Source organism: Oncorhynchus nerka, linkage group LG23 (genome assembly GCF_034236695.1).
Source record: "Oncorhynchus nerka isolate Pitt River linkage group LG23, Oner_Uvic_2.0, whole genome shotgun sequence".
Lineage (NCBI taxonomy): Eukaryota > Metazoa > Chordata > Actinopteri > Salmoniformes > Salmonidae > Oncorhynchus > Oncorhynchus nerka.
Genome location: NC_088418.1, coordinates 35,988,351 through 36,003,030, shown reverse-complemented (window position 1 = coordinate 36,003,030; position 14,680 = coordinate 35,988,351). Strand labels below are relative to the sequence as shown.

Genomic DNA, 14,680 nt, shown 5'->3' with positions numbered 1-14,680 from the left:
CCTCAGGGTTCTGGAAGGCCACCTGCCCGCCTTCCTGCACCAGCCCTCTCCTGGTGTTCGTCAACAGTAAGAGTGGAGACAACCAGGGCATCAAGTTCCTGCGCCGCTTTAAACAGCTGCTCAACCCTGCCCAAGTCTTTGACCTCATGAACGGTGGGCCGCACCTTGGGTGAGTCTGCCCTGTGAGTCTGCCTATGCTTCTGACATGGCTGTGTGTGTTTCCGACAGCACTGTGTTTATTGCTGCTTGTCTTAGGGGGGCTCTCTTCTGTGTCTCCTAGTTTACGGCTCTTCCAGAAGTTCGACACGTTCCGGATCCTGGTTTGTGGGGGTGACGGCAGCGTGGGCTGGGTCCTCTCTGAGATCGACACACTGACGCTCCACAAACAAGCAAGTTTATCCCGCCCCGTCTCCATCTGCAATGAGCTGAAAATAAGCTTCCATCAGTTGGGCTACACCAACTGACTCTTGGGCTCTCTCTCAATTTGTGTTTCCTCTATTTCTCATGTTCTTGGCCATCAGACTTTCTCATCTAATAGGTTTTGTGAAGGAGGCAAGGAGAGGAATCAGGAAAAGATGAATTGAGAAAGAGCTTTTGCTACTTTCCCATCATCCCTCAGCAATCCCTGAGCCTAGCAGGCTACTCTGCCAGTCAGCCACTCTCATGTTTCCCTTGTCCCTCTTTTAACAATCTAGTAACAAAGCTACCATTTTATAACACTCCCTCCCTCTATTAGATAGATAGACAGAGAAACAGACAGACCACCACTGCCCTCTGCTGGTCGTGAGGTACACACAGTCCTGGCTTTCCGGGCTCTGTGTTCACATATATTAGTTATTTTCGGTTGCTTGAACACTTTTCTTGAAACAGGGTTCACATTTGCAAAACAGTTACCACATCCCACTAAACTGAAGTGCGTTTGCCAAAACAACATATTTCCCTTTCGAAATACACTTAACACCATCAACTTAAAATACCTATCACAAAATAACTATTATCAAAACAGTATAATTTGTTGTTTAATGAGAAGAGGACTTCTGCAACATCCTAGAGCATATAATACATGTGACTGAACAATCTGAATCCATCAAAACAGTATAATTTGTCAATGAATAAGTAGGTAATTTCACCATTCAATAGGTAATGCCTCAACAAATACTACACTACAAAAATAAACGCAACATGTAATCTGTTGGTCCCAGGTTTCAAGAGCTGAAATAAAAAATCCCAGAAATGTTATATACTCACAAAAAGCTTATTTCGATAAAATGTTGCACAAAAATGTGTTTACATGCATGTTAGTGAGCATTTCTCCTTAGCCAAGATAATCCATCCACCTGACAGGTCAAGAAGCTGATTAAACAGCATGATCATTACACAGGTGCATTGACTGATTTTCTAATATGAACTGTAACTCAGTAAAATCAATGAAATTGTTCCATGTTTATATTTTTGTTCAGCAAATTAATTGGGTTTTGTTTGGAGCGCACCTGTCAATGTTGAGTAAGGACGCGGACCTGATTGTGCATAGAAGTAGGCCTAGGCTACCTGGCCTGCAATTAAATGGAGGCTTATAAATGTGCCCATTTGGGGATCTGATAGTATTTTTGATTGACTTAACTCACCACCACTAATGAGCTGTGTAGCTTCTTAAAGTAATTTTTTCTTCACCTCAAACAGAAAGTAAACAAAGTCTGTTTCTACGTCCATTGAGAATGACAATACTTCCTCAATGTAGTCTATTTGAAAAATGTTTCCAGCTCTCTCCGTTTTGATAACCACTCGGTATAAAAGTGAAAACAAATGTCATGCTCTGATCCGGTGGAAACATCATAAAATATGCCTAACCCTTTCGTAAATAAATAATGCCACAGATGTCTCAAGTTTTAAGGGGGTGAGAAATTGGCATGCTGACTGCACAGAGCTGTTTCCAGATAATTGAATGTTAATTTCTCTACCATACGCTGCCTCCAACGTCATTTTAGAGAATTTGGCAGTATGTCCAACCGGCCTCACAACTGCAGACCACGTGTAACCACGCCAGCTCAGGACCTCCGCATCCGGCTTCTTTACCTGCAGGATCAGGGGGTTGCTGAGGAGTATTTATGTCTGTAATAAAGCCCTTTTGTGGAAAATAATGAATTCTGAGTGGGCCTTGGAGAGGCCCACCCATGAATGCACCCCTGCCCAGCCATGTGAAAACTATAGATTAGGGCCTGATTTGTTTTCTATGAACTGTAACTCAGTAAAATCTTTGAAGTAGTTGCGTTTATATTTTTGTTTAGTATAAATATAACCATCAATATGCATTTCTATGACAAAAACAAAATGGTAGGAGTTACTAATCAAAGATTTGATATGTGAGCTATATTCGTGTTTTCTGAATTAGGATTAAATGGGGGAGAACGGGGTTAAATGTAACGGGGGTCAGTTGTAACTGGATAAATAACTTGTTGTGTTGCAGTGCCAGCTGGGTGTTCTGCCCCTGGGGACAGGAAATGACCTCGCCCGCGTCCTGGGCTGGGGCTCGGCCTGTGACGATGACGCACAGCTGCCTCAAATACTGGAGAAGCTTGAGAGGGCCAGCACCAAGATGCTTGACAGGTAGGAGAGGGAGGTAGGATGGGAGGAATGTAGAGGGGGGAGAAGCTGTAGAGAGCCAGCACCAAGATGCTTGACATGTAGGTGAGGGAGGGAGGAGGGAAAGAGAGAGAGACTTAGGGAGGGGGGAAGAGAGAGGGAGGAGAACGGGGTGAGGGAAATATTCACCAAGATGCTTGACAGGTGTGAGAGGGAGGAAGAGCATGTAACTAACTGTTAAAAATGTACCATTAAAGGAACCATTTGCAGAAATCGCTCCACCATTTTCTGGTTGTTAAAATTCTAATAGTTGGCCTAATTTCAGTTTGTGACGAAACAAGCATTGATTGTGTAGAGAGTCATTTTACCATCTAAACCGCTGTGAAATATCAATGAGAATGAGAATGGCAGATTTATAACTCAGATTTCTATGTAAATTTGGTCAGGTTGCCCAAAAATTTACATATTGTAGCTTTTAAGCCAGTTCTCATTAGTCCAGGAGTTTCTTCTGGTCAGGTCAGAAAGAAAGAAAAAAAAGCAGGCCCTATATTATCCATTGTTTTTATTTTTCGTCTAGGTGGAGTATTATGGTGTATGAGACAAAGTTCCCACGGCAACATTCCAGCTCTACGGTGACAGAGGATTGCAGCGATGACTCTGAGGTACCTGGCAATGACATAAATTCCGGTTCTACACATTGTGATAGTTTTAGCTGAATTTGAGTACAATTGCAGTTACATTCCATTTATGGATGGAGTCATCAGACACTTGTCTTCAGATATACAGTATGTAGGCTACTGAGCTTGTCTGACGCTTTAAGCGCACTGAAGACAAACAACTGACTCAAGAGGGAGTCAGAGATCAAGATAGCATAAACAGAAGAAAAATTACTTTTCCCAAACCATCTCGTCCTGCTGAACTTCGCAGATTCTGACACTATGCTCCCGAAGTTGCTGGTAATAAGCTACACCAGTGGTCAGCAACCTTTTCCATTTGGAGTGCCAATTAAATGAACTGTTCCACAAAAATGTGCATATGAAAATCATAACTGGCATGCACCGATCTGCATGCCAGTTATGATTTTCATATGCACATTTTTGTGGAACAGTTTCATTTATTTTATAATAAAGTCTTCGTATCTCAAAATTGTCATGTGGTTGATAAAAATTATATCTAAATGGAAATTATACAAATCTAAAAATAACTTCTATTGCCAACTATGTAAAAATAGCCTACATAAAGCCAACAAATAAAAACATTGCATTCTGCAGGTAGAAAATATCAGAATAAAAATAAATCACACTTCCTCAAGGAATTTGAAACATTGTATCTACTTGGTCTAGCCCGAAGCTTGCTAACAAACTTGCAACATTGTATAAAATATCAGTTTCCCACACAGCTGTAGGCTATTTATTTGTGCAAGGGAGAAGAAGTAATCAGGTAGGTGTATTTTATGACTTTCTACCGAATCAAAGCATGACATTTGTTTTCCCTTTCACACCGAGTGGTTATCCAAAGGGAAAGAGTTGGAAAGATTTAGGCTACATTGAGGAACTATTGTCATTCTCAATGTATGTAGAACCAGACTTGTTTACTTTAAGAAGCTCCACAGCTCATTGGTGATGGTGAGTTAAGACAATCAGAAATACTATCAGCTCCCAAAATTGGTGTGCATGCCAGGTAGCCTAGGCCTACTTCTATGCGTAATCAGGTTTGCGTCCTTACTCAACTTTGACAGGAGTGCTCCAAACAAAACAATATTAATATATGGAACAAAAATATAAACGCAACATGCAATACTTTCATTGATTCTACTGAGTTACTGTTCATATGAGGAAATCAGTCAATTTAAATAAAAAAATCACATGGCCCTAATTTATGGATTTCACATGCTCTGGCCGATGAGTAGGGTTGATCCGAGCATTCTGACCTCACAACGGCAGTCAAGCACCCTAACTGGCTAACTTTGGCTAACTTGCTAGCTACTTCCAGTCATAAATGAGAGAACATCCCACTCATTTTACTCACCTTAGCAGAGCTGGTTAGGCTGTTTTCATGTTATCCAGAGTGTTGGTGACTGTAACTGTGCTGCTGGCAACAATAAAATAAAATAAAAAGATTACGTTCAAATGGCTCTTGTGTGAAATAGTGACCCACGACATACGCCTAGTTTCCTGAAACGGGTCACGAATTATAGTAACCAAACAAACATTGTAGATTAGAAATATTGCAAATTAACGGTAAATGTACTACTGGTGATACTGGTGTGCCATCCCCGTGGCCGCCACAATGTCACCTTGGAGAACGATGTCTGGTCACATGGTATGTTGAATGCTGAACGAGAGACCTTGGTTTATTGTTTTTCTAAAGTTGTGAGTGTTTCCTTGCAAAGTTTGATTTATAAAAATTTTGAGTTTGGATCCCGCAACTCGGTTAGTTTCAGTTGCTGTGACCGGTACTATCTATCCCGGGATCCTCCAGACCAAAAAGTCTGAAGTTGTTTACAGAAGCTAGCTACTAACCTATCTGGTAGCTATCAGTATCAAACTAGCAGCCGATGCTGCTACCAACAGTATGTGCAAAGACACTGCTTTTGTGGTCACCGCTGTGAGAGGATTTTAAGAAGGACACATCTTTCTGCTTTTCAGATTTGTCAATTTGTGTGAGTTCTTTTTGTTCACTTAATTGAGAATTCCATGTAAAGAGAGAGACACGGAAGCCCAGCTAGCCCAGCCAGCTAGCCTAGAGGTCCCTATTGAACATTTTTAACGTTGCAGGAGCTGTGTTTATTTTTGCTTTTTTCCCGGGATGATGTGGACCGCCCGGACTTTCAATATAGCAACTGTTTTCTTGCAGAGGACTACAGGGGCAAAGTGGCTACTCTTAGCAATCAAGTAGCGAACCTACACAAGCTACTGGGGAATCCACGCCCGCCTACTTTCACTTTCTCTTCTACCCCAGTAGCTGGACGCCGCTCTTATGTGGTGGACTTTTCGCCGCCACGTCGGCTCTCCACAGCCAACTGGCCAGTACTCTGTAGGGATCACTCCTCGAAGCGGTCTCCCCCTTCCCTGGAGAACGGAGTTAATAGAATGCTCCTGAGTGACTTGGGGGATGTTCCTGTTCTTGACCCTACCAACCAGCCATGGAGATATGTCACTAGTCATGGAAGTTGAAGACAGCATCCTCTGGTAAAGGGGACCTCCTTGGAGATGTTAAGCCATGACCGGACACAGACAAGAAACGGCTTTGCCGCCTTGGATTCAGAGGTTCCGGCGTCTTCTTCTCTAGGGACTTCTGATTCAAAATTGGATCAGGAGGTACCTGCGCCTTCGTCCTCTGTTCTGTCTCACTAGCCGGTGGCTTCTACCTCGGGTTAAGATCCTCAGAGCTCCCCCCTCATCAGACAATAAGGCTGCCTGAGACTCCAGCCCATTCATCATCCATGATGGATACTACAGCTGGCTTCCCCCACCGTCCTTCGGTCCTCGAGGGGTTTGCGAAACCACTCGAGAGGAAAATGTCAGGACCTCGTCAGCCATTTGCACCAGCTGTCGTCATCAACAGCTCTATTGTAAGAGACATCTTATTTCCCGGAGCAAAAACCCTGTGCTATCCTGGAGCACGAGTACAGGACATTACAAGGCTGCTTCCGAACATTCTGCGACAGATGCTGGGAGCTGATGCTGGCGTACCTCATGTAGGCTAGGTGGGCTAGCTCGGGAACTTCAGAAAATGTATTTTAGAGAACTGATTCTAGCACTAAAGGATTCTGAAAAGTGGACAATCATTTCTGGTCCGGTACCATCGTTGGGCTGCGGGTGTGAAATATTCAGCAGGCTATTGGCATTACACAACTGGCTAAAAGATGACTGTAGCTCTGTTGGAATCACTTTTATAGACTTCAAAACCTTCTGGAAAGAGAAAATGCTCCAGTGAAATGACAGAATCCATCCAAATCATCTTGGTTCCTGGAGTCTGTCCACGCTTTTCAAGGCTGTGTTGAGACAATGACTTATTAATGACCCAAGACCAGCTCAGTTAATCCCTACCATTGTGTCGATGAGTTGTCGTACATTATCCCAGGGGCGTTGGCAGACAAATTAAGTTACTTACATTGTATGTCCCCCTAACTGATTTGAATGCCTCTGATCCTACATCTATTGTATGCGGTAATCATGTGCCTATGAACCAGAGTTATACAGTTAGCACGGAGGCGGTGTGCCCTTGTAGGAAGTCCACTGAGTGCAGCTCAGCTCCAATATAAATGACATGAGCAAGTCTGTTTTTAATGCTTTACTGGGAAGCTCATCAGAAGTAATCAGGCATCCCAGAAAGTACTACAAATAGCCTATATCAACATATGTAGCCTTTGAAGTCAATAACTTGCTAGTAACAGATTACATTAATATTCTGTTTCTGAAACTCACTTAGCTAATATCTTTGATGATACAGTGGTAGCAATACATGGTTATAACATCTACAGAAAATACAGAAATACCAATGGGGGCAGTGTTGCGGTCTATATTCAGAACCACATTCCTGTAAAGCTTAGAGAGGAACTTTTGTTAAATATTGTTGAAGTAACAGCTACAGCTACAGCTTCATCTGCCTCACCTAAAGCCCATTCTAGACCACCAAGTGCCAACAATCAGTATCTGGATAATATGTGTGAAATGCTTGATAATGTATGTGATATCAACAGAGGTATATTTTCTGGGTGATTTCATTATTGACTGGCTTACGTCAAGCTGCCCCCTCAAGAAAAAGCTTCAAACAGTAATCAGTGCCTGCAACCTGGTTCAGGCTGTCAGTCAACCAACTAGGGTAGTTACAAACAGGACAGGAATGAAATCATCAACATGTATTGATCATCTTTACTAATGCTGCAGACATGCATTGACAAGATGAGTAAACTTGAGGCATGACATGCCATCAACAAACGCTGACACTACACATCCAAGTATATATGACCAAAATATGAAGGACAAGCATTGTACTTTTGAATTCTGTAGTGAGTGTGTAAGAGGTGAAAAAATGAATTGTTGTCTATCAACAATGACATGCCACCGGGGTTTGACAACTTGGATGGAATTTTACTGAGGATAATAGCGGACAATATTGTCAATATAAGCCTACTAGATGGGGCGGCAGGTAGCCTAGTGGTTAGAGTTTTGGGCCAGAAACCGAAAGGTTGCTAGATCGAATCCCCGTGCTGACAAGGTAAAAATATGTTGTTCTGCCCCTGAACAAGGCAGTTAACCTACTGTTCCTAGGTTGTCATTGTAAATAAGAACACTTAACAAATAGCTGCAGTTAGTTTCAGAATGGGTGGCAAGGAATAAGTTAGTCCTAAATATTTCTAAAACTAAAAGCATTGGTGGTGGGTTTTCCAGTCCTGTGGGTGTGTGCTCCACCTCAATCTTCCTGTGGTCCATCTTCAATTTCTCAGAGATCATTTCCCTCACTTTGTCCTCAGACGTTTCGGGCAGATTCTGCAATTCCGTCCACAACCATGTTGTTTCGCCTTGATTGTCCCTCGAGATAATCAAATTTCTCTGTCATTGTTATCATGGATTCACATACAGAACTGATGTCCTCTCTCAATGGTTTATAGATTGCTGTCATCATGCCGTTCTCCTATTTCAACTCGTCGAGCTGACCCTGGGAGAATTGCAAACTATTCTTCAGGTCCTGAACCTCTCTGGTCAGGTTGTCCATTCTTTTATTAGTAGAATCCACAAGTATTTGAACAAAACACTTGAAACTTTTTTCTTGTTGTTGTAACAACTGCTTATAGGTTTCTTTTTGTTAATTAAAAGATCCTCAACGTGTGATAGACACCACTGGCACTGTCCTCAACGGTACTCCCGCCGGCTTGGTCTTTGTCATGGTAGCTAGCCATGTATGTTAGGCTGTTACACCTCGCAGTTCCAGACAGGGCAGGTGACAGGGAAAATTGAAAACAACAAACAGCAAGGATCTAGACAGCCACAAACTCGGGACAATCCGCGGGTCCCAGCCACAATGGCTAACTGCGTCACGGGCTGCGTTCAAGAACACCTCGCTAGCTTGATGTCCAGCTAGCTAGCAGCTAGGCTAGCTGTGACGCCAAATAGCTCCTCAGACCCGTCCTTGGTCGGCAGGATCACTGTAAAGATGCAAGCAGTCCCAGCAACTGATGCCAACTGCGTCACGGGATCCAACATAAGAAGCTAGGTAGCTACCAAAAACTTTCCAATATACTTTTAAACAATAAACTTTCCAAACAAACAAAACTGAGCTCTTCCTTGTTCTGTGTACAACAGGAAGTGACAATGAACAAAGTAATAAATCCCCAAATGTTTGCAGAAGTGAACACCCAAACGCAGTTGCCGTACCAAGCGGTGATACAGCCCGACAGGATGCTTTCAATTGTGCATCTGTAAAAGTTTGTGAGGGTTTTAGGTGACAAGCCATATTTCTTCAGCCTCCTTTCCACCTTCTCCACTGCTGTCCCATCGATATGGATAAGGGTGTGCTCCCTCTGCTCTTTCCTGAAGTCTATGATAAGCTCCTTTGTTTTGTTGACGTTGAGTAAGAGATTATTTAACTGGCACCACTCTCCCAGGACCCTCACCTCTTCCCTGTAGGCTGTCTCGTCATTGTTGGTAATCAGGCCTACTAATGTTGTGTCGTCGGAAAACTTGATTGAGTTGGAGGTGTGCGTGGCCATGCAGTCATGGGTGAACAGGGAGTACAGGAGGGGGGTGAACACTCACCCTTGTGGGATGTGTTGTTTCCTACGTTCACCATCTGGGTGTGGCACGTCTGGAAGTCCAGGAACCGATTGCACAAGGCATGGTTCAGACCCAGGACCCTGAGCTTAATGATGAGCTTGGAGGGTACTATTGTGTTGAATGCTGAGCTCAAGTCAATTAACAGCATTCTTACATAGGTATTCCTCTTCTCCACGTGGAATAGGATAGTGCGCAGTACGATGGCAATTTCATCGTCTGTGGATCTATTGGGGCGGTAAGCAAATTGAAGTGGGTCTAGGGTGTTAGGTAAGGTATAGGTGATATGATCCTTAACCTGTTGCTTCTACTCGGGACGCTTGCGTCCCAACTAGAGCTCTGGAAATGCAAATGCGCTACGCTAAATGCTAATAGTATTAGTTAAAACTCAAAAGTTCATTAAAATACACATGCAGGGTATCGAATTAAAGCTACACTCGTTGTGAATCCAGGCAACAAGTCAGATTTTTAAAATGCTTTTCGGCGAAAGCATGAGAAGCTATTATCTGATAGCATGTAACACCCAAAAAGACCCACAGGGGACGTAAACAAAATAATTAGCATTTCGGCGTTACACAAACCGCACAATAAAATAGAAAACATTCATTACCTTTCACCATCTTCTTTGTTGGCACTCCTAGATGTCCCATAAACACTATTTGGGTCTTTATTTCGATTAAATCGGTCCATATAAAGCCTAGATATCGTTATATGTAGACTGTGTGATAAACGAAAAAAACATTGTTTCAAAACGTAACGTCATTTTTTTAAATTCAAAAAGTCGACGATAAACTTTCACAAAACACTTCGACATACGTTTGTAATGCAACTTTAGGTATTAGTAAACGTTAATAAGCGATAAAATTCATCAGGAGGCGATGTAAAGATCATTAGCTGTCCGTCTGGAAAAATGTCCGGCTAGAAACTCAACGAAAATATCCGGTCCTAGACCATAGGAGATACGGTGCCCTGCATGTGTTTGACCAAGAAAAAACTCGAAGGGAAATGACAAGACTCTAGACACCGTGTGGAAGCTGTAGGTACTGCAACCTCAGTCAATTAATTGTGGTTCACCTTTATCAATGGGTTCAAGTAGCGCATGGATATATTTTCCCATTTTCAGTGATCAGTTTTTCCTGTGCTTTTCGATGTAAATGTCGTTCTGGTAAAGCCACAGCAGTGATTTAACCAGTTTTATAAACGTCTGAGTGTTTTCTATCCACACAGACTAAGCAAATGCATATACTATATTCCTGGCATGAGTAGCAGGGCGCTGAAATGTTGCGCGATTTTTAACAGAATGTTCAAAAAAGTAGAGGGTCGACTTAAGAGGTTAACTAGCCTCTCAAAGCACTTCATGATGACAGAAGTGAGTGCTACGGGGTGATAGTCATTTAGTTCAGTTACCTATGCTTTCTTGGGTACAGGAACAATGTACAATGTAAACAATGTACAATGTAAACAATGTACAATGTAAACAATATTGAAGCAAGTGGGGACAGCAGACTGATATAGGGACATAGTTAATATATGTCTGTAAACACTCCAGCCAGCTGGTCTGCTCATGCTCTGAAGGCCGTCTGGGCCGGCAGCTCTGAAGGCCGTCTGGGCCGGCAGCCTTGCGAGGGTTAACACTCTTAAATGTCTTACGTCGGCCACAGAGAAGGAGAGCCCCCAGTTCTTGGTAGCGTGCTGCATCGGTGGCACTGTGTAATCCTCAAAGCGGGTGAAGAAGGTGTTTAGCTTGTCCGGAAGCAAGACGACGGTGTCCGCGACGTGGCTGGTTTTCCATTTGTAGTCCGTGATTGTCTGTCGACCCGGCCACGTACGTCTCATGTTTGAGGCGTTGAATTGTGACTCCACTTTGTCTCTACTGACGTTATGCCTGTTTGTTTGCCTTACGGAGGGAATAACTACACTGTTTGTATTTGGCAATATTCCCAGTCACCTTGCCATGGTTAAATGCGGTGGTTCGCACTTTCAGTTTTGAGCAAATGCTGCCATCTATCCACTGTTTCTGGTTTGGGTAGGTTTTAATAGTTACAGTGGGTACAACATCTCCTATACACTTCCTGATGAACTGTGTATCCGTCAATGTTATTCTCAGAGGCTATCCGGAACATGTCCCAGTTTGTGTGTGCAAAACAATCTTAAAGCATGGAATCTGATTGGTCACACCAGCGTTGAATAGACCTGAGCACATGTACTTCCTGTTTGAGTTTCTGCCTGTAGAAAGGGAGGAGCAAAATGGAGTCGTGATCAGATTTGCCGAAGGAAGGGCGGGGGATAGCCTTGTAGGCATTTTCGAAAAGTTGAGTATCAGTGGTCCAATGTATAGGTACAACTTTGGTAGCATTTTCCTCAAGTTTGCATTTTTAAAATCCCCAGCTACAATAAATGTGGCCTCAGGATATCTGGTTTCCAGTTTGCATAAAGTTCAGTGTAGTTCTTTGAGGGCCGTTGTGGTATCGGCTTGAAGGGGAATATACACGGCTGTGACTATAACCGAAGAGAATTCTCTTGGGAGGTAATACGGTCGGCATTTGAGTGTGAGGTGTTCTAGATCGGGTGAACAAAAGGACTGTACGTTTCTGTATGTTATCACAATCACACCATGAGTAGTTAATCATGAAACATACACCCATGCCTTTCTTCTTCCCGGAGAGTTCTTTATTCCTGTCTGTGCGTGGTACTGAGAACCCAGCTGTCTGTATGGACGGGGACATTATATCCCGAGAGAGCCATGTTTCCGTCAAACAGAGTATGTTACAATCCTTGATGTCTCTCTGGAAGGAGATGATCGCCCTGAGCTCGTCTACTTTATTATCCAAAGACTGAACATTAGCGAGCAATCTACTCGGAAGCGGTGGATGGTGTCCATGCCTCCTGAGTCAGACCAGAAGTCCACTCCGAATACCTCTTCTCCACCGCCTGTGTTTTGCCTCTAGAATAAGTTAAATTGCCCTGGGGGTATGAACAAAGCTCCAACTCAGGAAAGTCCTATTTCTGGTGAGTTACCGCCGCTCTGAAATCCAAAAGTTCTTTCCGTCTGTATGAAAAAACATTTCTGGGCTAATTATGTAACAAATAACACACAAAAACTAAATAGCTTAGGAGCTAGATGCAGAGCTGCCATATGTCATTCCCAAAAAGACTTGAGGCTGTAATTGCTGCCAAAGGTGCTTCAACAAAGGACTGAGTAAAGGGTCTGAAAACTTATGTAAATGTGATATTTCCAGGTTTTTTAAAATCATTATAATTGCAAAAATTTATAGAAACCTGTTTTTGCTTTGTTATTTTGGGGCATTGTGTGTAGATTGATGGGGGGGGGGGCGATTTTATCAATTTTAGAATAATCTATAACGTAACAAAATGTGGAAAAGTCAAGGGGTCTGAATAATTTCCAAATGCACTGTATGTTGCACTGTAGGTGGTGATGCTCTGCAGTTCAAGACACATTCCTGAAGACTAGCCTGTTTTTGACCTTGATTGTTACCTGTGCCACAGGTGCAACAGATTCTGACCTACGAAGACTCTGTGGCAGCCCACCTGTCCAAGATCTTGACTTCAGATCAGCACTCAGTGGTCATCTCCTCAGCTAAGTATGTTTGTCGCTTCAATCAGTCTGTCTGCCTGCTCACTCCATACCGTTTCTTAGGTGTAGGTTTCCGTTGCCCTGAGTGTGTTGTGTGTTGTGCATGTTCGTAGGGTACTGTGTGAAACAGTGAAGGACTTTGTGGCTCGAGTGGGGAAGGCCTACGAGAAGAACAAGGAGAGCTCCGAGGAGTCAGAGGCTATGGCCAAGAAGGTAAGCTGTGAGGAACCATGGCTTTGTACCAATTATCTCACCTTGCTGACATCCCTTCACTGATTTTATGTAAATGACTGGTTTAGGAAATATGGTGGAAACTCCCTCCAGCCATATTTGCACTAATAAAGTGAATCAGAGCTGTGTTGATTGGTCGGTTGGTTGCAGTGTGGGGTTCTGAGGGAAAAGCTGGACTCGCTGCTGAAGACGCTCAACGAGGAGGCGCAGGCATCTACTATGATGCCTGCCCCCCCCCCCACCATCGCTGAGGAGCAGGAGGAGGGCGAGGGAGTTCTGGTGCCATCGTCGCCCGCACCCGCCACCATCTCGTGCTCCCCCAGGCCCCTGACGGCCATCTTTAAACCCAGGGAACAGCTGATGCTGAGAGCCAACAGCCTGAAGAAAGCCATCAGGCAGATAATCGAGCACACTGAGAAAGGTGAGATGTTACCTTCCTACCGCTACTTCTGTTCTAATTGGTATGGGTCAATTCAGGAAGTAAACTGAAAGACTTCCGTGAAAAGCAATTCTGAATATTGGAATTAGATTTACAGTAAGGTTATTTGTCCTGTAAGGGAAGTTTTTGTCTGTGGTAAAAAAAAAAAAAACATAGTAGACTACACTGACCGACTTGGCATACTTGATGTTTCATATGTTACATAAAAACAGAGGACAGACGAAAACTTCAATGCCATAAGCATTGCAACAGTAGAGCAGGACTCCTGGGCAATCTTGTGGCCAGTCTCAGATCAGGCTTGCTAGTTATTGGAATAGGAATTTCAGTTAACTTCCTGAATTGAGTGAAGCGAAATGGAATGGATGTACCCCGACCCCCATATAATATAGTTGCTATGTATACTTATCCAAAAGAGAGCGGTTTTACCTCTCTACTTTTTCAACATACCTGCTCTTGTTGCTGAACGGTCTTTCTCTCCATTCTTCTATCAGCGGTGGACGAGCAGAATGCCCAGACTCAGGAGGTGTTTGCTCTGGGGGTGGAGGAGGAAGAGGAGGAGGAAGAGCAGGACAAGCTGTCTCTGCAGTCGTCCTACAGCGGGAACGCCTGTAACAGCACCAGGGGCCATCCAGTCCGCAGAGGTTAGTCATTGAACCCCGAGTCTCCTAACCTGGGTCGTGTTAATTTGGTACCAAACATAAGAAAACAGTCCGAACCAGGGAAGGATCACCTTTTAAATTGTTTTTAATTGCATGCCCTAATGAACACGGCCCAGACGAAACGGATTATTTTAATTAAAGATGCGTGCCTATTTAGTATTGAAGATCATCACATATAAATGTGCATTTTTTCAAATTTAAGGAGTGGGCCTTTAATCAAGATCCCAGTGTCTCATGTCTTTCTGTGTCTTTGTTTCATCCTGTAGTGTCCAAGACTCCTTGTGAGAAGCTCATCAGCAAAGGAAGCCTGTCAGTGGGCAGTTCTGCGTTACTTCCCGCCCAGACAGGAAGTCGCGAGAACATGCCGATGCTCAACACCAAGATCCTCTACCCAAGTAAG

At 43.4% G+C, this 14,680-nt stretch overlaps 1 protein-coding gene across 10 annotated transcripts in view; it reads left to right on the top strand.

Moving 5' to 3' along the window:
- The window catches only part of LOC115106762 (diacylglycerol kinase delta), a 151,588-nt gene that overhangs the window by 87,407 nt on the left and 49,501 nt on the right, over nt 1-14,680 (top strand). For all 10 annotated transcript variants that reach the window (XM_065008080.1, XM_029629816.2, XM_029629815.2 and 7 more), the window contains 9 exons: nt 7-169; nt 281-389; nt 2,465-2,604; nt 3,158-3,242; nt 12,864-12,958; nt 13,065-13,164; nt 13,333-13,603; nt 14,113-14,262; nt 14,547-14,675. In XM_065008080.1, coding sequence (XP_064864152.1) covers nt 7-169; nt 281-389; nt 2,465-2,604; nt 3,158-3,242; nt 12,864-12,958; nt 13,065-13,164; nt 13,333-13,603; nt 14,113-14,262; nt 14,547-14,675 — 1,242 coding nt within the window. The remainder of the gene's footprint in view (nt 1-6; nt 170-280; nt 390-2,464; nt 2,605-3,157; nt 3,243-12,863; nt 12,959-13,064; nt 13,165-13,332; nt 13,604-14,112; nt 14,263-14,546; nt 14,676-14,680) is intronic.